Source organism: Podarcis filfolensis (assembly GCF_964270895.1).
Source record: "Podarcis filfolensis genome assembly, chromosome: 4".
Lineage (NCBI taxonomy): Eukaryota > Metazoa > Chordata > Lepidosauria > Squamata > Lacertidae > Podarcis > Podarcis filfolensis.
The window spans coordinates 104,510,480-104,537,579 of NC_139607.1; the positions used below are offsets into that span (position 1 = coordinate 104,510,480).

At 56.7% G+C, this 27,100-nt stretch overlaps 2 protein-coding genes across 3 annotated transcripts in view; one reads left to right on the forward strand and one right to left on the reverse strand.

The window, feature by feature from the left end:
- TIMM10B (translocase of inner mitochondrial membrane 10B) overlaps window positions 1-27,100 on the forward strand; it is a 270,934-nt gene that overhangs the window by 180,246 nt on the left and 63,588 nt on the right. The gene's annotated exons all lie outside the window — the stretch shown is intronic.
- Window positions 18,945-26,522, reverse strand: HPX (hemopexin). Its single transcript, XM_083609982.1, has 10 exons — window positions 26,408-26,522; window positions 25,785-25,867; window positions 25,179-25,259; window positions 24,584-24,726; window positions 24,116-24,269; window positions 22,275-22,487; window positions 21,308-21,424; window positions 20,952-21,082; window positions 20,079-20,223; window positions 18,945-19,560 (listed from the first exon to the last, which is right to left on the reverse strand). The coding sequence occupies exons 1-10, from the start codon at window positions 26,464-26,466 to the stop codon at window positions 19,295-19,297; spliced, it is 1,392 nt and encodes a 463-aa protein (XP_083466108.1). The 5' UTR covers window positions 26,467-26,522; the 3' UTR covers window positions 18,945-19,294.

Consider the following 27,100-nt stretch of genomic DNA (forward strand, 5'->3'; position numbering starts at 1 on the left):
TGACTCTCCTGGGCCCTGGGCTCCTCTGCCAGGGACGCCCACCTGGCGCAGCTGATGTTGCCAGCCTTCGGGGCTTGTTTGCAGCCAGGAGCTAGTCTGCCCACAGGCGAAGGCTTCCCTCACAGGACTCAGCAGGGAGATCCCACAGCACTGGCAGCACTCTTCCCCCCCCCCAAAAAAAAAATTATTCATTTTCTAACACAACGAAACAACACAAACAGAAGAACAGACAATACAAATTCTTTTCTTATCCTTATTTTTTCTAAACATTGTTAGGTGAGCTTCCCCAAGTCCCCCTATCTGATTTTCATTTTACCTCATCTTTAGCAGTTTACATATATCATAATTTTTAACCAATTTTTTTTATCACACTTACTTTTACCATAAAATCTTGACATTTTATCCCTTACAGGTAATACTATTTTAAAATACACTACCTTCTACTTCTAACCCTACAGCCTATATCCACTTCCAAAGCTATTCTAAGATTTAAATATTGACATATTTTTTCAAATATTCTTTAAACTTCTTCCAATCTTCTTCCACCGTCTCTTCTCTCTGGTCTCGGAGTCTCCCGGTCAGTTTGGCAAGTTCCATATAGTCCATCATCTTCATCTGCCATTCTTCGATAGTTGGTAAATCTTGTTTCTTCCAATTCTGCACTAGTAAATTTTTTGCTGCTGCTGTGGCATACAGAAAAAAAGGAACATCCTTTTTGGGGATTTCACCCCTCAGTGGCCGCACTCTTGTCGAGGGTCACACTGCTGGAGCCACAGAGGTCTGGTGGATCTTTGTTCCCAACGTGGCAAGAGGAAGCCGTGGAGATGCATCAAGAGAGAGGTTGGCACTTCTGTTGGCATCGCTTCCTGTCCTGGGGCTTCGCCACACGCGTGAGAGTTGATGGCAATCTCCAGCTCATCCAGGGAAGGACACCCGGTTCTCCTGCTGTGTCAAGGACCATGTTTTCCTGCCAGTTCAGATCTTGATGGTGCTCTGCCCATCGCTTCATCTGCTGCTGTGGTCTGGCGTGATCTAGCCCAAAAAGGTTTCCATCTGCACTGCCTCTTTGATGTGGTTCCACCTGGCTTTGATGCTATCTCTGGGGCAATTCAAAAGAGCTTGTTTGACAGAAGTGGAGAAGCGTTCAGAAAGTTCAGACGTGGCTGTTCTGGCAGTGTTGATCCTGTTGTTGTTGTTGCTGTTTAGTCGTTTAGTCGTGTCCGCCTCTTCATGACCCCCTGGACCAGAGCACGCCAGGCACTTCTATCTTCCACTGTCTCCCGCAGTTTGGTCAAACTCATGCTGGTAGCTTCGAGAACACTGTCCAACCATCTCGTCCTCTATCATCCCCTTCTCCTTGCGCCCTCCATCTTTCCCAACATCAGGGTCTTCTCCAGGGAGTCTTCTCTTCTCATGAGGTGGCCAAAGTCTTGGAGCCTCAGCTTCAGGATCTGTCCTTCCAGTGAGCACTCAGGGCTGATTTGCTTCAGAATGGAGAAGTTTGATCTTCTTGCAGTCCATGGGACTCTCAAGAGTCTCCTCCAGGACCATAATTCAAAAGCATCTATTCTTCGGTGATCAGCCTTCTTGATGGTCCAGCTCCCACTTCCATACATCACTGCTGGGAAAACCATAGCTTTAACTAAACGGACCTTTGTCGGCAAGGTGATATCTCTGCTTTTTAAGATGCTGTCTTAAGTGTTGATGCTAGGCCTCACAATCTGCTTGGTCCTGTGGTTCTTCTTTGGCGGGAGAGGGATCTTGCTTGCCACCAGGCTAGGTGATCTTGTGCTCCTGGCAGAACTGTCCAGATTGCGCCCCCTAGTCATGGACAAATAAGCTCTTCTTGCTTCTCCCACCCCACCCCCATTCAAGTCACCCTCTATTAAAAACCATTTCTTATGAGGCAATAATCGATATTTATATTTATGGACACATTTTTAGCCTATTGTGTGCCCCCCAATTGCCTGCACCCTGGCAAAGGCCCACCTCGCCACCCCCCAGCTACAGCCCTGCCACCAGGAAGTGATCCTCTCGCAGACGGCACTGCGGTAGCTCCATGTGACACAAACACAGTTTGGTGCCCATCACCTGGTGACAATCCGTTCCAGCTGGGCCAGAGGTCTGACCTTGGATGTCTCCAAGACACAGGATCAAAGCTTGTAAAATTGTACACACATGAAGAAAATGGACAGAGGAGTTTCTGTCCCTCTCCTAACATTAGAACTTGTGGACATCCAAATGAAGCTGAATATTGGGAGATTCAGGGAAGAGAGACGTCTGATAAGGACAAAATCTTGGGGTGTGGTACTTAAGCTGTCCCCCAACGTTGCTAGCCCTGGGGGTTTGGAGTCTGTCAGGTTCAAGCAAGAGACCACAGCCAGGCAAATGGAAGCCAAACAGCGGCTAGGAAGCCAGGACCCTTCCTTGTTGCAACAAGGTTCCCACTCCTGAGTAAAACTACAAAGAAGCCCAGAACAAAAGGCACACGGCTTCTTAAAAGTTCCCGCTATTTACCATAAGACAGGGTTACCAGACATCCCCGGATTTGCAAATCTGTCCCTGGACAAATTCCGTCCCTGGAATGTCCCCGGATTTGCAAATCTGTCCCCGGGAAACGTGGCCGCGGCAGCCTCAGCAGCCCGGAGCCAGCCTGGTAGCACAGTTGGCTCTGGCTGGCTTCAGGAGCTGCCCGCTGCCGTGGCGCCCGCCATTTTTCCTCTCTGGAAGTCCCCATATGATGTGTCTTGTGCGCAACCCATCATATGGGGACTTCCAGAGAGGAAAAATGGCAGGCGCCAGTGAGCAGCTCCTGAAGCCAGCCAGAGCCCACTGCCGAAGGGGAACCGGGGACGTCCGGCGGTACAGATCTCCCGCCCCCTTCCCTCTTTGTTTTGACTGATTGAGGGAGGCTCGGGAGTCGTGGGCAGGTGGTGCGCCATTGCCCAGGAGGGGTGCAATGCCCTTCTTTCACACCCTGTGAAACATAAATGTGCAGAGTTTTTAAAAAAACTGGGCAATGGTGCACCGCCCACACGTGACTCCCAAGCCTCCCCCAAACTCCTGCCCCCTTCCCCCTTTGTTTTGACTGATCGAGGGAGACTCAGGAGTCGCAGCTGGCCAGCCGTTGCCCAGTTTTTTAAAAGCTGTGCATTTATGTTTCACATAATGAAACATAGGGCGCAATCCGTCCATAGTTTACGCGCTAGGGACATAGTTTACGCGCTAGGGGGCGCAATCTGGACGGTTCTGCCAGGAGCACAAGATCACCTAGCCTGGTGGCAAGCAAGATCCCTCTCCCGCCAAAGAAGAACCACAGGACCAAGCAGATTGTGAGGCCTAGCATCAACACATTTATGTTTCACAGGATGCGAAAGAAGGGTGTCAGGGACTCAGGAGCAGGAGCGCTGGGGAGAGAGGAGATGGAGAGCGAAGGGGAAGAATCCGAGGGCAGCGTAGGGGAGTATGACAGTGGCCCGAGAGATTCCATGAGCTTCTCCAGCGAATCAGAAGATTCCCAGAAGGGGGCGCCTATGGTCAGGGCAAGGGGGGTCCCAGGGGGGACGCACCAGAAACAAGGAGACAGAGGGGAACCCCAAAGCAGCAGTGGGGGATTGGGACCAGTTTCCCCACCAGAGCGTAGTGGGGGGGAAGAGTCACATGTGTCAGGGCCAGCGTCTCCTCCAGCGGGGAGAGAGAGTGAGTCAGGGCTGACCACGCCTCCAACGGAGGGGAGGTCAGTTGCAGCTAGCCCCCCCAGAGGGGGAAGCAGTGACAGCAGCAGCAGTGAAACGGTCAGGAGGAAAGTTACCGGCTGGGCGCGCGCGCCAAGTTCAAATGTGCAGGCGCGCGGAACAGCAGGAGACCCGGATGGGGAACCAGCTCCTAAAGCCCGCCGGAGGGAGGGGGAAGGCTCAGGGGACTCAGCGTCAGAAGAGGCTAGAAAGGGCGAGACCCCAACGGCCAGGCGGAACCAGAGGCGGAAGGAACTGAGGAAGAGGTGGAGTAAGGCTAGAATCTTAAATTGGTGTCAGGGGGGAGGAGACTCAGATGGAGCATCAGCGGTCTAACAGTTGAGACGTAGAGCTGCGCGCTGCGGCTCTGGAAGTGAAACTGAACTTCAATAAAGACTTTTATACTTAACAAAGAAGCAGCGTTGGTCCTTTGTGAGCTGGGACCTTGGGCAGCCCTGACAGTATGCTCCGTCTCACACTGAATTAACCCTCGCAGCGTGAGTTGGTGCAGCGAGGGGCAAGACTTGGCGTTTTGCGAGCTCACGAAGATTAGCAAAGATGACTACAGAGGAACAGGTGAAAGAACTGCAAAGCGCAGTCACGCGGCTGTATGCAGAAGTAGAGGCATCCAGGAAAAGAGAAGAAGAAGCAGTAGCGCTCTGCCGGGATCTACAAACCAGGTGGGAACGTTGGGACAAAGAGAGGCGGTCAGGATCCAAGCCGGAGGGAGTTGGCCTCGGGAAGAGGGGGGGCAGCATAGTAGCCCACTTCGACGGGAACCTGCAGCAGTACCCTAACTTCAGAGCCGACATAGTTTACGCGCTCAATTTGCTTCGGAACGACTTTAGAGATGAGGAAGAAAAAGTGGGATTCATAATTACTCATCTGCATGGGGAAGCTAAAGCGTGGCTGCGGAATTTGAGCAGCAAGAATTCTCATTGCAAAGTATTGGAAGACACAAGAGCTACCCACCCTGGAAGAGTGGCAGATGAAGCTGATGGACTATATGGAATTGGCGGAAATGACTGGCAGAATCCGAGACCTGGGAGAAGAGTTGGTGGAAGAAGACTGGAAGAAATTTAAAGACTATCTTCAGAAATACTGTAAAATTAAGGAATGTTAAAATTATGCTTGGATTGGTAATAAGTGGTAATTCGTTACAAAAGTTAATAAGATTATGTAAAAAATGTATTGATAAATGGTTGAAAATATCGAGGTATAATATGTTATGGCACAAAGTTAAGGTATTTGAAAAAGGGTAAGAATTTGCTGAATTAAGTATGTAAATGGGAACACAGAAGGGGGGAGGTGTGAGGAGGTCAAGGATATAAGCATATGAATTTGAGGATATTGAGAAAAATGGACTTGTTTTATTCTTTTTTAAATTTCTTTTTTTTTAATTAGCTGTTTTTTGTGTATTTTTTGTGTTTTCTTTTTTGTAATGTCTATTTTTATCTGTGGTCTTTTTTTTACTATGTGAATTTTTATTTTTATTTTTTGTAAAACTCCAATAAAAATTTATTTAAAAAAAAATAAAGCGTGGCTGCGGAATTTGTGGCGCGAAAATGATCCCGCCCTCCGAGATGCTGACGCGTTTATCAAAGCTATGGACGCTTGTTTTAAATCAACGGTAGATGTGGATGTGGCTTGGAGGGAAATGCATGGGCTGCAGCAAGGGAAAGCCACGGTGAGGCAATATCACTCACGATTTTTTGCGTTAGTGAACGTGCTCGGGTGGGAGAAAGACTCCATTGCCGTGAGGGATCTGTTCTGGGAGGGACCGAATGGGGCCGTGAAAGATGAGCTGGCAAGGGGAGAAAGACCTAAAAGCACCACAGAGGTCGTCCAAAGAGAACTTGCGATAGGAGTGCGCCTGGAAGACCGCCCTTGGAGCAGAGAGGAGGGGCGCAGGGCGAACACTCCAGCCAGAACAACTCCCTTCCTACCCAAAGAGACTGGGCGCGCGTTATCCACGCCTCCACTGGGGAGGGGAGAAGAGCCGATGGAGATAGGTGGTGCTAGGGCTCAGACAGCAAACAGAGCCCAAACACCGGGAGCAGTCAAGGCGAAGACTCCTAGAGGGAGCAGGAAGTGTTACATCTGCGACAGTGCACAGCACATGGCTAAAGAGTGTCCCCAGAGGATCCGGAAGCACACTGCAGCCTCAGCAACAGTAAAGGGAGCATTTCAGCAGCAAGAACAACTGCAGGGGGAAGAAGAAGCCTGGTTGGAAAGGGGAAGCGCTGGGGCCCAGCCAGACGAGTCAGTGAAGCAGTCCCCAGAGATTTTACAGCCCACAGATCTCCCACCCAAACCAGTGGTGCAACTCACCGCATCACTCCAGCTGCCCAATGGGCTCACCCTGGAAGTCCCAATCACCATCGACTCTGGGAGCAACGCAGACTTTGTAGGAGTGGAGTTCATCAAGCAACATCGCATAGCACTCCTGCCAGCCGCGATGCCCCTAAATGTTGTCACGGTCGACGGCAGGAAGATACTGGGAGGAGAGGTGATACAGCAAACACCGCCTATGGTAATGCAAATTGGAAACCACCACGAAGTCATCAGCTTCAACGTCACCCACCTGTCGGACACGCCCATAGTGTTGGGCATGAGTTGGCTGGATAGGCACAGCCCGGCATTAGCATGGTACCAGCGGCAATTAACCTTCTGCTCTTCCTACTGCGCAGAACACTGCATCCGGACTGGCCAGGAAGAGGAGGGGCAAGAGGATGATCCGCAGCTACACCTAGGCATGGTGCAAGCGGTACCCAACAAGTACAGGGAGTTTTTGGAGGTCTTCTGCGAGAGGGAAGTGGATAAGCTGCCGCCCCACAGGCCCTACGACTGCAAGATTGACCTCCTGCCGGGGGCGACGCTGCTGACTGGAAAACTGTATTCCATGTCTGAGGACGAACTGCAAGAACTCAGGGAGTTCATAGATCACAACTTGCAGCGGGGATTCATCCAAGAATCCAAAGCAGTGGGGGGCAGTCCCGTGTTTTTCGTGAAGAAGAAAGACACGCCCCAACGGAGGCTCGTAGTTGATTATAGAATCATCAATTCCAGGACGGAGCCCACAGCATTCCCCATGCCCAAGATCGACGACCTGCTCGCGACGGTGAGGAAGGGACGACTCTGTTGGGATCTCAAGCCATATCAGTCAGAGGAATTGGCCACTCTCCAGGTGCCCGGCTTGGATTCCTTGTTGATCTCCCCCGTCAGCGACTCCCGGCAAGACAAGGCGAGATCCCGGCGATCCTTCTTCAAACGTGAGAAGAACACACCTTCCCTCCTCCCCCCCCTCATTCCCAGGGAGGAGAGAGAGACAGACAGAAATGTCTTTACATGCCTTTATTTCTGTCTTTCCAGCAGTGCAGAGAAAACATGTCTGCACTCTCTCAACACCAATAGCAGAGAGGGAATAACTCCACCCATGTACTTCTGGTACAGGGTCATGTGACACTCTGAGCTAACATCCGGTGCTCAGTGCACATAATAGACTGTTCCTTGTTCCCACGGTACAGTCCCATAACATCAACATCCTGTTTGGCTTTCCAGCCATCTGGAGCACTCAGCAGCATTGCTCCTTTTTCGTAACAACCTCCCCCAAAAGAATCAATGCGTGTTGCGGCAAGCAAAGCGTGATCCAGAGAAGAAAACAAACAGTTGTTATACACATAACACTCCCCTGTTGTTTCAGTTCCACCCTTGGAACTCCCCGCCACTGGTTTCCCCAGTGTACCTCTCTGGTTGTCTGGCTTCCAAGGAATGAGTGCATCTGCATTACCTTGGCTAGCAACTCTCTGTTGTGTCTTTGTCTCTGACTCAGACACAGCTCCAACCTGTCCTCGGTTGTGTACAACAGCAACACATGCAACAGCTAAGTTAGCAAACTCTTCTGAGTACCTTTTGGGTGGTTCACCCTTTGTGACTCTCTCAGACCTGCGTAAGAGGTGCTGATCCTCTCTGCTCACTGGTTCAGTCTCAGAACTCTTAGGAGAACCAGTTCCAATAGTAAACAGTGGTTCATCCTTCACCTGTGAAGGTCTATCCACTGTGTGAGATTTCCTCTCAATGACTGTGACAACTGAGCTCTCTGAGCTATCACTGTCGCTCTCAGTACCACTGTAATCTGTAAAATCATCATCATCATCTGACTCGTCCTCTGTGGGAAATGTGTGTACTATCACTCTCTCCCGTTCAGGAGCACTCTCTAGAAATTTTGTGAGAACCACCTGACCAGATTCAGACAAAATTACTCTGTAGAGACCCTTTTCATATCCCACAAAAATGCCTCTGGCATTCTTTACTCCACCTGGAGCTTCTGTCCTCACATGAGACCCAAAAACCTTGAAATGGGCAACAGAAGGTTTTCTGTGGAACAGTTTCTCAAAAGGAGAACTTCCCAACTCTTTTGAAACCTTTCTCACCCACGCATAACAAAACGACATGAGTGACTCCGCCCAGAACTCATGTGGCAGATGTGAACTAAGCAATTGCGCATTCATCCCCTTTTGCAATTCTTTGTTCACCCGTACACAGACACCCCTGTTCCACGCTTCCGCTGAAACAGCAACCTTGTGTCTTATCCCTTTCTTCTGCAGGAACCTCTGGAAATCCTGTAAAAGAAAAATTTGCTTCTCATCTGTGAAAAGACAATCAATGTTAGCATCATGCATCTTTTCAACCTTGTCACAAAACTCCTGAAACCTTTCCAAGGCTTCCTGTGGCCTCTTTAACACATAAACCCAGACAAAGTTAGAGAAATGATCCACACACACAAGATAAAATCTTGCATTGCCTCTAGATGGTTCTAGAGGACCAATCACATCAGCATACACCCGCTGAAACGCTCTGTCGACCCTGGCCACCTTCTTGGCGCTCGTTTTGGTCACACCTGCAAGAGAAATCAAGTTAGACTCAGAATTACATTCCATGTAATCGCTTTGCTCAAAAGTCAACAAATACAGTCCATCTTTCTCTCTGGCAGAAAGATACAGCTCTCCATCTTTGAAGATCTTGCAGCTCTCAGCATCATAGGACAGTTTCAGTCCTTTCTTTGCAATCTGCGAAACACTCAGCAGATTGAACTTCAATTCAGGAACCAAGTAAACATTGTGTATAGTCAAGTTCAGACTCTTCAGATACACAGTTCCAACCCCGGTCGCTTCCAGCTCCTGACCGTTGGCTTGTTTCACAGCGAAGCTTTGCTTCTTAAACGTCGAAAAGAGCTGCTTGTGCGGAGACATATGGACAGTACAGCCCGTATCGATTATAAAAGAGTTTCCAACCTCTGGCGTGGTTCCTTTCGCCATCAGGGCCTTTGCAGGTTTCACCGAAGACTTGGTATGACCTTTGCCTGCTGCCTCAGGCTTTGCTGAGCGGCCCTTAGCTCCTTTTGGCTGGCGTGGCTTCTTGCAGTTCCGCTGAAGATGCCCAGCCTGTCCACAATTGTAACATCGGACAACGTTCAAAGCTACAGCATTCTCTCCAGTAGCAACATCAGTGGGGGAATTAGAACTCCGTTCCTCCCTCCCCCTGTCCTTCACCTCCAGCGCAGCAAGGCGGTCGTGTTCATTCAAAACAACGGCAGACACCCTCTCCGCGGTCAAATCGTTCGCCGGAAGGGAACCAAGCTGACTGGCAACCGTTTTGTAAGTCCGATTTAAGCTGTTTATCATTATGAAGCAAAACACTTCCTCCTGCAGACGGAAATTGCGTTCCACCATCTGTTGGCGCAGATATTTCATTTCCGTCAGGTGCGCTTGAACATCTCCATCAGGCGCAAGCCTCAGATTGGTCAGCTTCTCAAAATACAGCAACGCTGAAGAACCAGCGTCCCGCTGATGTGTTCTACGCAGCGTTTCCCAAATCTCACGCGCATATTCCATATCCTGAATATGCACAAGTTGATCATCCGAGACACACAGAATTATAGCCGTCCTGGCCTTCACATTCTGTGATTCCCAACCTCGGGTTGGTGCTTGAGGGATGGGGTTCTCAATCACCCCAAAAATCCTCTGATTCTGCAGCAGGGCCTTCATCTTTACTGACCAAGATGAATAATTATCATTAGTCAGGGGAGGTGGGTAAGGCAAGGCTCCCCCCTTCTTGGCATCCATTTTGAATCCAAGTCTCAGCTCTTCCTTACGAGCTAGTAAAATCCAAAAGTCTCTTTTGAGCTTTTTACAGCCTCCTTGTTTACAGCCTTTCTCAGGCAGGCTATCTGCAAGCTGTCTGAAAGTCAAAACAACTTTGCTTTCCCAGTGCTCTGACTGAGCCAGCCCCACGTGTCAGTATCTTTCCACTGTACTGACTGTCGTTGCTTAGCAACTGTGCATACCTCTTCGTTATCTAGCCACAAGAATTTGTGGTATGCAAGCCTTTACTCTCAGAGCTGTTTTTCCAAACGCAGCTTTCGTGAACCAGAGAATAAATCAATCTGCATTCACACCTTTAGCCCGATATTCAGCATACCTTTTTGGGGCTCCGTTGCTTGGAAAACACCCCCTCTTGGTGTCCAGCCGTCTGTTCAGCTTCTGGCTGCAATGCAGACGTTATCTTCTTTCCTTGGTACAGAGGATGGCACACGATCCATCAACCTCTCACCTCTCATGCTGATTCCCATGGATCAGATAACCAGCAGCTCTGCTACCATATGTTGGAATCTGTTGCCATATCAGTCAGAGGAATTGGCCACTCTCCAGGTGCCCGGCTTGGATTCCTTGTTGATCTCCCCCGTCAGCGACTCCCGGCAAGACAAGGCGAGATCCCGGCGATCCTTCTTCAAACGTGAGAAGAACACACCTTCCCTCCTCCCCCCCCCCCTCATTCCCAGGGAGGAGAGAGAGACAGACAGAAATGTCTTTACATGCCTTTATTTCTGTCTTTCCAGCAGTGCAGAGAAAACATGTCTGCACTCTCTCAACACCAATAGCAGAGAGGGAATAACTCCACCCATGTACTTCTGGTACAGGGTCATGTGACACTCTGAGCTAACATCCGGTGCTCAGTGCACATAATAGACTGTTCCTTGTTCCCACGGTACAGTCCCATAACATCAACATCCTGTTTGGCTTTCCAGCCATCTGGAGCACTCAGCAGCATTGCTCCTTTTTCGTAACAGACTCTTCACCAAGTTGGATCTACGAGGGGCGTACAACCTTATACGCATGCGGGAGGGCGATGAGTGGAAGACAGCCATGTTTACACCTTTAGGCACCTATGAATATCGCGTAATGCCGTTTGGTCTACAAAATGGCTCCCATACATTCCAAGCTTTCATGCATCACGTGTTAGCGGGACTCCTCTACAAGAAGTGCGTCTGCTTCTTGGACGACATCCTGATCTTTTCGGAATCGCAGGAGGCTCACGAGGAGGACGTCAAGGAGGTCCTGCAGAGGCTACGGGAGCACAGACTTTACGCCAAACTAGAGAAGTGCCAGTTCGACATGACGGAGGTGGATTTCCTGGGCTACAAGCTGTCCGACAAGGGACTCGCCATGGACAGCACCAAGGTCCGCGCGGTGTTGGACTGGAAGAGCCCGCGCAATCGGAAGGAGGTCCAGAAGTTCGTTGGCTTCGCCAACTTTTATCGCAAGTTCATCAAGGGGTTCGCGAAGGAGACGGCGGCAATCACGGACACACTCAGCTCCAAGAAGAAGAAGTTCACCTGGACGGACCAGGCGGAGCAGTCCTTTCGGAGACTCAAGCGTCTCTTCGCGTCCGAAGAACAGCTGCTACACGTAAACCCCAGCAAGCCAATGAGGGTTGAGACGGACGCCTCGGACAGAGCGGTGGGGGCGGTCCTGTTGCAGCAAGATCCGCAAGGGAACTGGAGGCTGTGCGCGTTCTACTCCAGGAAACTCAGCAAGTCGGAACAGAACTACACCATCTGGGACAGGGAGTTGCTGGCCATTCATTCAGCCTTCAAGGCATGGCGGCACTTCCTAGTCGGAGCCAGACACACAGTGCAGGTCCGCACGGACCATAAGAACCTGGAGTACTGGCGCACGGCGCGGTTCCTGAACCAGAGACACATACGCTGGGCGGAGTTCTTTGCGGATTTCGATTTCCGGATTGAATACGTCCCGGGTGACACCAACGTCATGGCGGATGCACTATCCAGGAAGCCGCAGTATCTCGAGGAAGCGGCACCGGTGGCGGCCAAACACATTTTCGCACCGAAAGCGTGGGCGTGCGCTTCAGCTGCAGTGGACCTGGACGCGGTGCGTCGAGCGCTGCAGACGGATTCGTTCGCACAATCCAAGATGGAGGAGGTGCGAAGAGGCACAGCGAAGGACGACGAGTTCCAGATACGAGACGGACTGCTCATCCGCAAAGGGGCTCTCTACGTACCCGGAGACGACCTCCGCGCAAAAGTCCTGCAGCAGTTACACGACGTGCCCAGTGCTGGGCACTTCGGCAAGGACAAGACGGCGGAATTGGTAACCAGAGACTTTTGGTGGCCCAAGATGAGGGGAGAAGTCGCGGATTACGTCTCCAGGTGTGACACCTGCCAAAGGGCCAAGCCAGTACACAGGCAGCCGGCGGGTCTGCTGGAACCCCTACAGACGCCGTTCGAACCGTGGGAGAGAGTGGCCCTGGACTTTGTCACAGATCTGCCCAGCTCGCGAGGCAAAACAGCCGTACTCGTGGTCGTAGACATGTTCACCAAGATGGCGCACTTCATTCCTTGCGCGAAGGTGGCCACAGCGGAACAGACCGCCAAGCTGTTCATAGACCACGTGTTCAAGGCGCACGGCTTGCAAGCGGTCCATCCTGTCCGACCGGGGTCGCCAATTCATCTCGAGCTTCTGGCAGAAGCTACTGGGCATCCTGAACGTCAAGATCAACTTAGCGTCGGCACGACATCCGCAGACCAACGGACAGGCGGAGAGGGTCAACGCCATCATGCAGCAGTACCTGCGATGCTATGCAAATCAACAACCCTCGACCTGGCTGGACTACCTACTGCTGGCCGAGTTTGCCTACAACAACACGAAGCACGCGTCTACAGGGGTGACACCGTTCTTTGCCAATAATGGGCGGCATCCCAGAACCTTCCCGGGGTTAGAGCCTGAGGGGGTGGGGGAGCCACGGGGAGCAGAGCACTTAGCAGCAGAGTTACAGGAGGTCCACGAGCAGCTCCGCAGGCACTTGGAACTGGCGAAACACGCCTACAAAATGCAGGCAGACAAGCACAGGAGAGTTGGGGAAGACATTCAGGTGGGGGACTGGGTCTGGTTAGCGGCCCATGCAGTGCCGGCCAGGACGTTAGCTAAGAGGAAGCTCAAACACAAGCAGCTGGGGCCTTACCAGGTCGCGGCACAAATCAATCCAGTGGCCTTCCGGTTGACACTCCCGGAGGGCTCCAGAATGCATCCAGTCTTTCATAGGTCAGTGCTCACACCCTACAGGGCACCCCACAGGTTTCAGGCGCCAGGGAACGCGCCAGACCCACTTAACAAATCTCCACCGAGGGAGGGGTCACGGAGGGCGACGCCACTCAACGAGGTCACGGAGATTTTGGACTCGAGGTGGGGGGAAGAGGGGGTGGAATATCTCCTCGCCAGGGAAGGTACCCCAGCCAGCGCCAACAGATGGGTACCGTGCTATGCCGTGGAGGAGCACTACCTCAAAGACGAGTTCCATGCACTCTTCCCACACAGACCTATGCCGGCAGAGTATTTCGACGACTGGCTTTTCACACCCACACTTTCAGCCAGTACGTTCCAGGGTTTTTCATCAGCTGAAGGGACGACGCCGGAAACAAGCTCCCCGGAGGGGTCACTCTCGGGGTTTGCCACAGACCGCTCCTATTGGTGGGACACTCAACCGGAGGTGGGGTGGCGCAGGGAGCTGCTGCGGGGACCTTTACACACAGTCTCACCAGAGGTACCCAGGGGAGGGGAGGACATGGACGTGTTGAGGGAGGATCCTGGATTCGAGCACAACAGCAGAGAGATGGAAGCAGAAGAAATCGACATCGACGAGCCCGTTGCGGTCTGGCCGGATCCCGCGGACCGGCTGCGCACCGGGGGGGAAGAATGGTATCCCGCACTCACACCCACAGCACTGGAGCACCCGGAACCCACACCTGAAGAGGGGGAGGGGGGAAGGGGGGGCTTCGAGGGGGGGATGGATGTCAGGGACTCAGGAGCAGGAGCACAGGGGAGAGAGGAAATGGAGAGCGAAGGGGAAGAATCCGAGGGCAGCGTAGGGGAGTACGACAGTGGCCCGAGAGATTCCATGAGCTTCTCCAGCGAATCAGAAGATTCCCAGAAGGGGGCGCCTATGGTCAGGGCAAGGGGGGTCCCAGGGGGGACGCACCAGAAACAAGGAGACAGAGGGGAACCCCAAAGCAGCAGTGGGGGATTGGGACCAGTTTCCCCACCAGAGCGTAGTGGGGGGGAAGAGTCACATGTGTCAGGGCCAGCGTCTCCTCCAGCGGGGAGAGAGAGTGAGTCAGGGCTGACCACGCCTCCAACGGAGGGGAGGTCAGTTGCAGCTAGCCCCCCCAGAGGGGGAAGCAGTGACAGCAGCAGCAGTGAAACGGTCAGGAGGAAAGTTACCGGCTGGGCGCGCGCGCCAAGTTCAAATGTGCAGGCGCGCGGAACAGCAGGAGACCCGGATGGGGAACCAGCTCCTAAAGCCCGCCGGAGGGAGGGGGAAGGCTCAGGGGACTCAGCGTCAGAAGAGGCTAGAAAGGGCGAGACCCCAACGGCCAGGCGGAACCAGAGGCGGAAGGAACTGAGGAAGAGGTGGAGTAAGGCTAGAATCTTAAATTGGTGTCTGGGGGGAGGAGACTCAGACGGAGCAGCAGCGGTCTGACAGTTGAGACGTAGAGCTGCGCGCTGCGGCTCTGGAAGTGAAACTGAACTTCAATAAAGACTTTTATACTTAACAAAGAAGCAGCGTTGGTCCTTTGTGAGCTGGGACCTTGGGCAGCCCTGACAAAGGGCTTTGCACCTTCATACAATATGCATGTGTGCTCGGGCCCAGGGTCTTTTGCCTCACCATCCCTACTACTGACTCCCTGTTGCTACTCAGCTTCCAAAAAAAAAAGTGTCCCCAGATTCCATTTCCGCCCCTGTTTACACACACACACAGAGGGGGCGGCTCTTGCTGTGCCAAGGTGAGATCCCTTCCACGTGCCACGGCCACTGCTGCGATAAGGTGGGCGGGGGGGGGGCGTTATCAAAGACACTGGCAGCAGCAGTAGCAGAGGCAGGAGGTGGCTGGCACCTCAGCACCAAAGGACGAGGACAAGAGGCCGAGGAAGCCGCTCCGCAGACCCTCCTGTGCCGTCAGGTAAAAGAGACCCCCCTAGACCCCCACCTGAGGGGAGGCCCATTGCTGCCCTTTCCACAGGCAGCTGGGGGCAAGCAGAGTCCCAGGACCTCTCTGGCCAGGGCTGATCCTTTCAGGAGAGCCTGCAGGATCAGGCCAGGGGCCCAGCCAAATCAGCCTCCTGTTCTCACAGCGGCAGCCAGACGCCTCTTGACCGAAACCTCCAGGAGCAACTGTCCCCTCTCCTCTCACAGCCTCCAGAAACTGGTCTGGAGGAGAATTTGCTGCCTCTGACTGTGGAGGCCAAGCAGAGCCATCTGGCTACGGGGGGGGGGGGGGATATCAGTGAGGACCCACTTTTGCCCTCAGGGGGGGTGAGAGCACCAGACCAAAAACAGGCCAGGCTCTTCTTGGGGTCACAGACCCCTACCTAGAATGGGGAACCCTTTGCCCATCTGGTGGCTCAACCCTGTTAAATATCGGCACTCTTTGGAGGGAAGGAAACAACTTTTCCTGCCCAAGGGTTCTGTGTGAGCCAGAGGCTGGTCTGCTTCCTATGCCGACAAGAAACAGCGTCATGGAAGAGTTTCCGCAGCTTCCCCGCCATGCGCAGCCTGGGCTGCTGGTTAGTGCGGCAGCCCAGTGCCCCCCCCCAGGGCTGCGTGAGGCAGGCAGGAGCCTGGTCCTGGCACTGCCAGCCACTCCCTGGGGCTGCCCTTGAAGAAGAAGAACCGAGTCACTTCCAAGCCTGTGCCAGGCAGGGCACCGACTCCCCGCTCCCTGCCCGCCCTTGCCAGGTGCCCAAGGGCAAGGCAGTGCCTGGGCTGCTGCGAGGCTGCCAAGGGCAGGTCCTGGGTGGCCAGGAGAGGCAGCCATGGCTGGGAGGGAGGAAGGGTGCCAGGGGTGGCATCAGGCCAGCCCCCCGGGGCATTTCCCCCTCCCTCCCAGCTCTTGTGGGGCTGGAGCACAAGGCCAGCCTGAGAAATATGTGAGGGGTCTGTCTCTCTTTAGGAGGCCACACCCCAGCTGGGGAGCCCCACGTAATCTGGGGGACTTGGACCCAAGCCTTCCTGCCCTCTCCCCCCCAACTAAAAGCATTCAGAGGTAGACTGCCTCTGGCCTTGGAAGCTCCCTTCAGCAAGTTCCCTAGGAACCATCGTTTGTGAAGGGTGCTGGGAGTTGTAGCTCTGTGCAGGGGGCAGTTCCCAGAGTTATTTGGGCAGAGGGTGGGGTGCCAACAGTCCTCCTCCTTCACAGATTTCAGCCCCTAAGCCGGAGGCTCACCCGGCCGGCCTCTGTTGCTGCGGGGGCTGAGAAAGGCTTCACGGCAGCCCTGGCCAACGCGGCGCCCTCTGAGCATTTCAGACTACAACTCCCAACAGCCGGATGATGCAGCGGCTGTTGGGAGTTGCCAGCCCAGAGCATGTGAAGAGTGCCTGGTTGGCCAAGGCTGCCTTAGGACTTGGCCTCAAAGACTCCAAGGCGCCTTCTCTGAGCATGCGCAGTGGGGGTGCGAGAGGGTAGCGGCTGGCTGCTCTTCTCTGACTCGCAATGCATTAGGACAGGCAGAGGCAAACTCCAGCCCTCCAGATGTTTTGAGACTACAATTCCCATCATCCCTGACCACTGGTCCTGCTAGCTAGGGATGATGGGAACTGTAGTTCCAAAACAGCTGGAGGGCTGGAGTTTGCCTATGCCTGCAAAAGCCTAATGTCCTCTACCGGGACAGAGATTGGGGTCCCAGCCTCCCCCTTCCTAAAAAAGGAAAGTCTTTCTTTATGCAGCACATGGTTAGACTGTGGAACTCCCTCCCACAGGAGTCAATGATGGGAGAGAGCTATTGGATGGCTCCTAGCCCGGGTGACTCGGCTCTGCCTCTCCGTGGCTGGGAATCGCAAGAGGGGAAGGGGCTCCCGTGAGGGGCATCTGGCAGGCAACGGGGGGGGGGGGGTCTCCTTCCGTGGAGGCTTTTAGCCAGAGGTTGAACGGTGGCTCTCCTGACGCCGATGCCCTGCAGACAGGGGTTAGACTAGATGACCCCAGCTCCCTTTCAGTGATGGGCTGCTCGACTCCGTGGGGCCTGGCCCCGATCCCGCAGCCGGGGCCTTAAGAGAGGGCTCCCCTCTTGCCGGCCTCCCTGACCCGCGTCTCTCTCTCTCTCTCTCTCTCCCTTGCAGGCTCCCGTCCCCGCCTGCGGATGGCGCTCTTCTCGCAGTGCCTGGAGCCCACGGGCTTCCTGCAGTCGCTGCGCTCCCTGGCGCTGGGCGCGGCGTCGCTGCTGCGGGGCTCGGCGACCCCGGAGGAGGCGGCCTTCGTCCGCCGCGAGCTGGCGCTGCTGGAGCGCGACCTGGCCGCCGGGCCGGGGCTGGCGCTGGACGGCGCGGGCGAGCTGGGCGCCTGCGAGGACGGCGTGTCGGTCGCCTTCGAGCAGCTGGCTCTGGCGGCGCGCGCGTCCGGCACGGCGTCGGCGGCGCGCGAGGCCGAGCTCTTCGTGGCCGCGTGCGCGCGCGAGAAGCTGGAGCGGCGCCTGCTGGCCGCCTGGCGGCGCGTGCAGGGCTGCGGAGTGGCGGCGGCGCAGCGCCCGGTGCTGGAGCGCGCCGTCGAGGCGCACCGGCCGCGGAGGCCCCAGATGGCGGGCGTGTGCCAGAAGCTGAACGCGCTGCTGGGCGCCGGGCTGCTGTGCCTGCTGTGCCAGGCGGGCCTCACCCAGCGCGACCCGGCGCTGCTGCTGGCCGTCTGGGAGGAGCGCGTGGGCGCCGCGCACCGGCGCATGAAGGAGGCGCTGGCCGCCTGCGCCCGCTACTTCCCCGAGCAGGCGCGGGAAGACGTCGAGCGGTTGCTGGCCGAGGTGCCCGCGGCGGGTGCGGCGCCCCCCGGGCCGGCCCAGCTGGCATCCAGCGTCCTGCGCAAGCTGGAGGAGAACTACGACTGGCTGCGCTGGGCGGTGATGGCCTGGCAGGAGGGCGGCGGCGGCGGCGGCGACGGGGCGGACGGCGAGGAGGAGGTGCTGGCGCAGGGCAGCTTCGTGGCCGCCCGCGCCCCGGGGGGCCTGCACGTGGTGGCCTGCTATGGGGAGAGCCCCGGCGCCCTCGACCGCGCCCGCACCCACCAGCTGATCGGGGAGCTGGAGTGGAAGCTGCCCAACCCGCCCCCCGAGGTCTACGCCAGCCTGGAGGCCGAGCCCGCGCGGGCCGCCGGCTACCTGGCCCGCCGCCTGCTGCAGAAGCTGGCCGAGGGCCTGGGGCCCGGAGTCACCCTGCTGGTGGTGCCCGGCAAGCTGGAGATGAAGAGCAGCTTCCCGCAGGCCGCCAGCCTCCGCCACGAGTACCGCCACCGCCTGGCCTCGGGCACCGTCTGCATCTTCGGCTGAGCCCCGCGGAACGGCCTTTGGGAAGCCCCCGAATAAAAGGTCCTTTTGTTAGCCCAGCCTGGTCTCTTGCACCCTCCGCACTGATACTGAATCGGGGTCCATCCGTATTCCCTGCACTGACTAGCAGCAGCAGCGCCCCAGGGGTCTCTGCCGGCCCTTCCTGGCGAGGCCACCGTTCAGGATTGAACCCAGGACCCTCCCCTGCCCAGAGACAATCCTGACCTGGCTGCTCTCTCAGCTCAGGGGACTCAGCATCCAGCAGCTGAGGGTCTTTCCAGAGTGGGGGGTGGGATTCAGGCACGTTCCCACAAATGCAGGTTGCCCTGGGAGGGGGGCGTCTCTGGCACAGGAACCCGACTTGACCCAAACATATTGCAATGAGGAAGGCAAGAGGTGGACTGGGAAAGGGAGGGGCGACTCTTGCTGGGATGAAGGTGCAGCAAACACGTCACCTGGAAGCCCCCTCAGCCCCTCCAATTACAGGGCAGGGGAGACCCAAGAGATCAGCTGTAGGCCCCCCAAAAAACACACAGGCAGACGCTGGGCACCAGGCAGAGGCTTTTATTGGGTGCAGGTGGGTCAGGGCTCCTGGGGAGGAGGGTGGGAGCTGGTGGGTCACCTCAGGGCAGGAAGAGGCCCTGAATCAGAATCTATTATTACAGTCACAGACCAGTTCCGGGTCACTTACAATATCAGGAAAATCATAAAACACAACAGGGATACACTGAATTGCAATTGGGTATGACAGAGACAATTCAGATATAGCAGCAGTTAAAAAAATATATTGATCACTAAGATATAACCTACAATTATCATTTAAAACCTTAATCATTTTGGTAGTACAGCTTGTTCCCTAAGTTTTATGGCAGTCGCACAGAGGAAGGGGCCCTGCTATTCATGCCTGGGGAGCGGGGTGGGCCCCCCCCTTGCCCCTTCCCATGGGGCACCAGAAAACGTCCGCAGCCGTGTTCTGGGCCGGCACGGGCCCCGGGGCCCCCAGGAGATGGTCCACACTCCTATAGTGGTAGAAGTTGGGCCCCTGGAAAAGGAAGACCCCCTGGGCGGTGCAGAAGGCGCTGTCCACGTGGTGGTGGGGGGTGGCAAGCGCTGGGCCTGGCAGGCGGGGACTCCTCTGCAGGTCCACCAGCTTCATGGAGTTTCCTGGGGGAGGAATCGGGTCAGGCCCCCGGTGCCAGTCCCTGGAGCTGCTTGCAGAGCCCCAACCCTCTTCTCCCTGCCCCCACCCCTCAACCACGCAGGGCCGTTCTGGCCTCTGGAGGGAGAAGACCCCCCCCCCTTGCCTGGCCAGAGACCCCACCCAGAAGTGAGTGGCCATCTCCTGCCCGCCTGGGACTCCTGCCTGGCAGTGGGCTGGACTGGAGACCCCTTCCAACTCAGCCATTCCAGGATTCCCAGGCCTGGGGGGCTCAGCGGCTCTTGCTTGCCCTGAGAGGAGTCCCCTAGAAGCTGCCTGACGGCAAGGGAGACCGCTACTCCATCTCCTTCAGTGCTGTCTGCACAGGCTGGCAGCTGCTTCCCAGGCTTTCAGGCCAAAGCCTTTCCTATTCATATGTGGGGAGCTACAGCCCTCTTTCCTGGCACTGAGCACCCCCCGCAATGCACCTGGTCTAAGCACCTCCCGCTTTGCAGAATGAGGCCCTCCCCGCCCTTCCAAATACCTTGAAAGACGTAGAGGTGGCTGGAATGAGGGCAGGTGAAGGCCGCATCCGCTCCCGGCAGCCCCAGCTCTTCCTGCAGAGGCCGGGGGTAGCCCTCCACGCGGCTGTAGCCAGAGCCGGCCCGGAAGATGGTGACCTCAGAGCCCTGCAGGCGAGAGCAGGAGGGGGAAGCCGCCAGTCCCACAGGGTGGGGGGCCCCCGGCCGCCTCCCAGCCCCTCAGGCACCTTCTGTCTTCTGGCTCAGCTGGAGGCCTCTGCCTAAGGCCAGCTGCAAGGAATGGCAGGCGGGAAAAGTGGCTGCTGCCTGGCAGGGGTGGGATAGAGGACCTTTGGGGGTCCCTGCCAACTCTTCAGTGATTCTGTGCTGAGCTGGGGTCCCACTCGGGGGGCTTGTCATAATGGCTGCTGTGGGGGCAGGCTGCACTGGGTGGGCCCCCTTTGGCCTCAACCAACAGCTGGGCTTTTCTGGGGGGCGTTTCATTGAACAAAAGGGCCCCCCAAAGCACAGCTGCCTTTTCGTTCCCCAGTTGCACCACGGGGTGTCCATTTTTGAGCCTCCCTATGGGAAGTGTGGTGGCAGATGGTGGGAAGAGATGGGCAGGGGCCAGAGGCTTAATACTTAGGGGGGACACCTGCCTTCTGGTGGGCAAAGGAAGAAGAATCCCTTTGTAGAGGTTCATTCACCCTATGAGAGGTTAGAGACCCCCCTTGAGACTCCATGGCTCCCTCGGACCTCTTAGGCCACATCTTCTGGCCAGACCACACAGGTGGGGGACAGAGCTGACCCCCTGCCCTCTCCCAGGGCTGGCACCCATCCCCATATTCCTCCTGACAACGGAGGTGTATCTCCACCCCCCCAGCTGCCCCCCATACCTGGATCAGGTAGAATTTGTCCTCCCAGCTGAAGGCAGCGTCCACGTCCCCCTCCAGGCCCTTCCAGGTGTGGCTGAGAGGCCAGGCATGCCAGCCATCGCGCCAGGAATCCACACGGAGATACTGCCCCCCTGCCAGGAGGGGAAATGAAGGGGGGCTTCATGGCTCCAGCTCCCTGGGGTGGGTGGGCAGCCAGCCACCATTTGGGTTCCAGTTGAGGGTCTCCAAACTCCCCGGGGCTACGAGAGTGGAAGGGGAGCCCTCTCAGCTTGGCCCAGCCCCTCCTCTGCCCGCTTCCAGTGACAGTGAGCCCCCTGTTGCCCCCCCATCATGCCAGGGTGTCCCCGCTTGCTCACCACGGAAGGCATAGATGCGCCCTGAGTCGTCCGAGGAGAAGGCTTGGAAGGGCTCCCCGCTGCAGGGGTCCATGGCTGCCCTGAGGGTGGCATTGGCCTGTGCCTCGTGCCCGTGGCCTGCCAGGGGAAGCAATGCAGAGAGAGGAGCGGAGAACAGAAACTCTCCTGGAAACTCTTCCTAAGCCCAGGGGGGATTGGGGCCCTGAGAAACAGCTCTGTCCATGGGCAAAAACAGCTCCTGAATCTGAGTGCCCCAGACCCACAGCCGGTGCCCCAGAAGGGCAAAGGCTGCCCCACTGATCCCCCACCACAGGTGAGACAGTATCCTTGTCTGAAGCCACACACCCCCCATCTTCATCCATGCGCAATTTGGCCTGTTCCCCTGAGGGTTGTTTGACGGGGGGGGGGGGCCTTGCAGATGCCACCCACCCCGAATTTGGACTGTGAGCAAGTTGGCCCAGGGAGAAGCAGCCACAGGTCCCTTGTGCTGCCCCCTATGCCAAGGCCTTGGAGTTGGGCTCCAGAGGGGGTCCCCGCTGAGCTTGGCCCACGCAGCCTCCCCACCCTGGCCTACGGGCCATCCAGCTGGCTGGGCTGCCACAAGCTGCCAGGCTGAGTGGGCATCCCAGGGCAGCTGTTCCTTGCCCACAGGCCCTGTGCAGCTGCCACAGCCGGGAAATGCCACTCGGGGAGAAGGGTGCCCAGGCGCCCTGGTCTCCCTAAACCACAGCTCCTCGCAGCCACCTTTGGCTTCTGTGGACTCTGGCACAGCACATCTTGAGGGGGGGGGTTGCTTCTGGCACCCCCAGATTCCCTCTTTGCCATTTCTTCGTATGCAAGACTCTCCCTGACCAGCCCCACAGGGTCGGGAGGCTCAGTGGGGTTTGCGCCTGCGGGCTTGTGGGGGGATAGATGTTCCCTTCTCAGAGCGCCCCAGACGCAGCAGCAGGGATGTGGGGGAGCTCACCTCTTCCCGGGCAGCGCATGAAGTAGTCCCTGGCATCCCGCGGGTACTTGGGGGGCACCTCGCCCGTGACGGGGTCGAAGCGCAAGAACTGGATGCCCTGGAAGCAGTAATAGCGCTCCAGCCAGCGCACGGCGGAGGAGCAGTTGGCCACGGCCGGCCAGGAGCGCTGCTTCACCATCCCGGTGGCCAAGTCGTAGGAGAGGACCAGGGGGCCTACGGGGAGAGAGCAGGGAAGGGGGGTCAGCGGCTGCCACCTCCATGCAAGTCGGGCAGACAGAGAGTCCTAGAATTGCTGAGTTGGAAGGGATCCCCAAGGGGCATCTAGTCCAACCCCCTGCAGTGCCCTAGTGCCCTGGTTCCCCATCCAATGCGAAACCAGACCGGACCCTGCTTAGCTTTGCAAATGTGCCAGCAGTTCTACAGCTGAACCACTAGGAGGCACTTGTGCTCGGGTCCCGTGTTGAGCATCTGGCTGGCAGCTGCGAGAAGAGGGTGCTGGGCACCCTTTGGCCTGATCCAGCCACAGCCCGGCTCCCCTTCTGTCCCCTGGTCTCTCCACTGAGGCTGCCTCTGCGTGCTCCTCCCTCGCTGAACTACATCTCCCAAGATCCTCCCGGGGGAAGCTGCAACAGTCAGAGGGGCGCAGCTTTGGGGAGGAGTTCTTCCCCCCTTGCCCTCCTGCCTGGGGGGCTGGAGGAGCCTCTGGCCTGGAGTTTCAGGGGGATGTTCTGGGTGTTGCAGGAATTTATGTATAGGTTGGGGGAGGGGTTTGCCCCTCCAGCAGACATCATGCACATGCAGCCCACCACCAAAATCAGCACCGTCACTTTTGTGAATTGTCCCCACAAAACACTTCCTCACAGTTTCTTCCTATCTGTTCAAAGGGCCTCTGCTGCACGATACCAAATGTAAGAATTCACTGATCAATGTATCTATGTACTGGCTCAGTGGGGAAACTTCAGAAATTCATCTAGACCTGTGAGCTCAGCTCCTCAGCAGCCCCTCTGCCTGAGCGATAATCCCTGGCATCCTGATACCTGAGTGCCAGACAGGTAGCCATTCCAGAAAGAACAAACCCAGATGAAGACAAAAGGGTGTGATGAACTTGGCTGGGAAACAGGGAAATGTAAAGATCTCTCGTTTCACTCGATGGGTGTTTGGTGGAGGGCAAGGGGAACCATGGGGCAGGGTCCAGGATGCTCAGATTCCTGCCACCAGACCTCCCCTTTCATGATGTATGAGTGATGTATGCGTTATGTAGTTTGGGTGCATGTAACATGGGGAATAGCAGCTAATAAAAGTTTGGGTCCTCTTTTGTTTGGGGCTTCCATCTTGTTCCACCTTGTGGTAGGTGGGAGTCCTGTCGCCACAGTCTTCAATCAAGACCAAGCCGACTGGCTGCTGTTTTGCTCTGCTATTCCTGGCTGGTGTCCTTGTTTTTTGTCCAAGGGAGCCTCGGATTTCTCCGTTAACATGGGAGGCGGCTGGCCAGAGTGAGCTCTGTCCTATTGCAATAGCTATAATATACACGGGTCCCTAAATGCAGAGCTGGACTCAAAAAGAGTTTCCTTGGCTCTGTGGATTGTTCAAAAGGTGCTTGTTCCTCACCTGGGTGACCAACAAGGTGGCGCAGAGGTGAATTCTCCCCACGCTGGGAGGCGCATGGCCCTCTGTTGGTGGGGGGGCCTTGAGCCAAGATTCTTGCATTGCAGGGGTTGGACTAGAGGACCCCCGGGGTCCCTTCTCCCGCTAGAACCCTCTGCTTGCACCCCCTTCTTCCCAGGGGCATCTGGGCCACCCCCTTAGCCCCTCAGCCCCACCAGAGACACGATCCAGCTCACCCTTGAAGAAGAGGACGGTGGCGGCCGCACACTCCTTGGGGTGACACTCCACAGCGGCATCCAGGCGCCCAGGCACCCCTCTGAACTCTTCCTCGATGCGCCGGGGGAAGCCGGGCCTCAGCTTGCCCTGGGCATAAGCCCAGACCCACGGGCCCTGCAGGGAGACAAGGGCACAGCCTCCATCTCAGCCAAGGACCACAGGGCGCAAAAGATGGCTGCCCCACCATCTCCCTTCCCCATGGGTGGGGCAGCTCAGTGGGAGAGAGAGGCCACTCACCCCACTTGCCTCCCCATCCTGCCCCTGGCAGCCCCCAGTCCCCATCCCCACAGCACTAGGGTGCCCCACACCTTCCCCTCCAGGCCCCAGAAGGACCCCTGGCTGGAAGGGCCCTCCTGCCTTGCAGATCCGCTGCCCCAGGGAAGGTTAGGGGTTCTTTGGTTGGAAGGAGTCACCCCCCGGCCCCCCACCTGGAAGAGGTAGACGTTGTCGTGGGCGGCCGGCTGGTCCAGGTGGTGGATCCTCAAGGCGGCATCAAGGGGCCCCTGGATCTGGGGCCAGGAGGCGTTGAGGGGCTCGGCCGGCCCACTGAAGCCCTTCCAGACCACGTCCCCTGGGGAGGAAGGGGAGGCTCAGGGAGAGGCACCGGCTGGGGGCCCCAGCTGAGCCCCCAGGGGGCTGACGTAGCTTCAGCAGCCCCCCGGAAAGCATCCCGAGGCCTGCATCCTTCCTGGGCCCACATCTCACAGAGACCTCCCCATAGCAGCCCCTCGGCCAGCGCACCCAGCCTCCTCCTCACACCACGGGAAGAAAGGGTGTGTGTGAAGGCAGTGGTGGAGCTTCAAGGGGGGGCAGAGAGCAGACGGGGGTGTGGCTGGTGCGCGTCCCGGGGTGTGGCACACGTCCTGTGGGCGTGGAGCACCGCCTGCGGGGGCATGGCACCCAGCGGGGGGGGCAGCCGTGGTGACACCCACCGGGATCGTGTGGCTGGGGGTGGTGCGCTGCCCCTGCACCCCTGTGCCTCCGCCAGCGGGTGCAGGGAGACAGGTGCGAGATGCAGGCTACCTTTGAAGAAGAGCATGTTGCCTCTCTCGTCCAGCGTGATGGCGTCAAAGCCTTCCTCATTGGCACAGCGCCTGGTGGTCTCTGGAAGAAGCAGAGAACATCGCGATAGATCACCAGCTAACCATCGCGCGATACACCGATATCTCACGAGGTCTGAGATAAGGATGGAGGTATGCGGAGGCCCTGGCTGGCTGCATGGTTTCCCCCACATGGTGATTTTTGCATAGCGCACACAAACACATCATTATTCACGATATATCGCCAGGTCAAAAACTATAAAAGCAGAATCACAATATGGACTTCAAACCAGTTTGGGATCATATATTGACCCAGCCCTGTGCCCCCAGAAGTGAGAAAAATGCCAAAATGTACTCTCAGAAGGTGGTGGGCACAGCCAGTGCCTGTCAGAGGGTTTATTTGGCTGAGATTCCCACACTTGATGACCCTCAAGGTCCCTTCCAGCTTTGCAATTCTCTGATTTTCTGCAGCACACCAAGGGGGGGGTGGGGGCAGCCTGGCTGGGAGTGAGGCAGGGAGACAGAAGGGGGTGCCCAGAGCAAAGGAGGATCAGGACCTCTGGAGAAGGTGCCCATTGGCAAAGCCCACCTGTGTCGTTGAGCGGAGGCTGTGTGGCCGAGTGGTGCCAGCTGCTGCCGCCGGTGCCATTGAACTTGCTGCTCCCGTGACCCCTGCCAAACAGAAAACCCCCATTGGCACCTGGCCGTGGGTCTCTGCAGCTGCCCTGGGGCCCCGGCAGGGACGCTCTGGCAGAAAGAGCCCCATGCCTGGGCCAAGACAGAGCCCCAGCCTCAGGTCAGCTCCTGCAAGAGGACATGGGGGCACAGTAGGTGCTGCTCCAGGGGGGTCTAGGGAGAGAAGAGCCACCCCCCTCCTCTCCTTGGGCCCAAAAGCTGAGCCCTCCCTCCATCCCCGCTGCCCACGGAGAAAGGGGGGCCCTTCCTCTGCAGCCTCCTCGACTGACAGGCCTGCAAGCGTAGCAGGTTGCCTTAGTCAGACCACAGATCCATTTAGCTCTATAGTGCCCACACTGGCTGGCAGCAACTCTCCAGGACTTCTGATGGAGGGTCTGTCCCAGCCATGCCTGGAGACTTCTGCCTTTGGGGATCGGATCTGAGACTTCTGCATGCAAGGCAGGCGCTCTGAGCCACCTCCTCCCTCCCCCAGGGCGAAGGCCCAAACAGAGCCCCTGGGCCATTCTGGGCACTCACAGGGGGTAGGCCAGGGCCAGGGCCCAGCTCAGGCAGAGGGCTCCCAAGGGGCTGCGCATGATGTGCTCCAGTCCACAGCAGCAGAGCCCCGAGGCCAGGCCCTATCACCTCTTATATCAGCAGAGAGGAGGGATTTCCCAGCCCAGGAGAGTTGCACAATCCGCACTCGCCACCGTTAACTCTTTCCGCAAAAGGCCTTCGGGGCGGAGGCTGCCTCTGGGGCACTGAGGGGGGTAGAAGAAGGGAGGCTTACGGAAAAAGGTGTGGGGCTCCTGCCCATTCCAGAGACGTGGGGGAGGGCAAATGTCCGGCCTTGACCTATGGCCGGCCCAAAACAAATACAGTACACATGATTTTTTCTTCATGTATGGCAGGATTTTAGTTTCTTATTCAAATGTCGAGGCACCTGATCCCTCAGTGCCATCTGCTTGTGCAAGTTTGTCTGGCTCATTTAAGATGAGAAAGAGAACCTTTCTTCTCAATAACGATGGAACTCACAACGGGAATCTTAGTATGAGTTAATGCTATATTACCCCTTTGGAGCTGCGCTGGGTACCGCCCAGGTTTCGAGCTTCAAGCCCCGCGGACAGGGTCAGCTGCAAAGAAACCAAGGCACCTATGAATACTTGGTCCTGTTGCAGCATGACTGGTGGGGTCCGGAAAGTGGGGGATGCTTTGTTGCTAGAGGGACTC

What these genes read in the sequence shown, in the direction of transcription:
- HPX (XM_083609982.1), bottom strand. Translation starts at nt 26,466, where the DNA reads ATGCGCAGCCCCTTGGGAGCCCTCTGCCTGAGCTGGGCCCTGGCCCTG. An exon ending in CTGGCCCTGGCCTACCCCCT is followed by an intron (nt 25,868 to 26,407) that starts GTGAGTGCCCAG and finishes TCTGTTTGGCAG; the next exon opens with GGGTCACGGGAGCAGCAAGT. An exon ending in ACAAATTCTACCTGATCCAG is followed by an intron (nt 20,224 to 20,951) that starts GTATGGGGGGCA and finishes TCTCGCCTGCAG; the next exon opens with GGCTCTGAGGTCACCATCTT.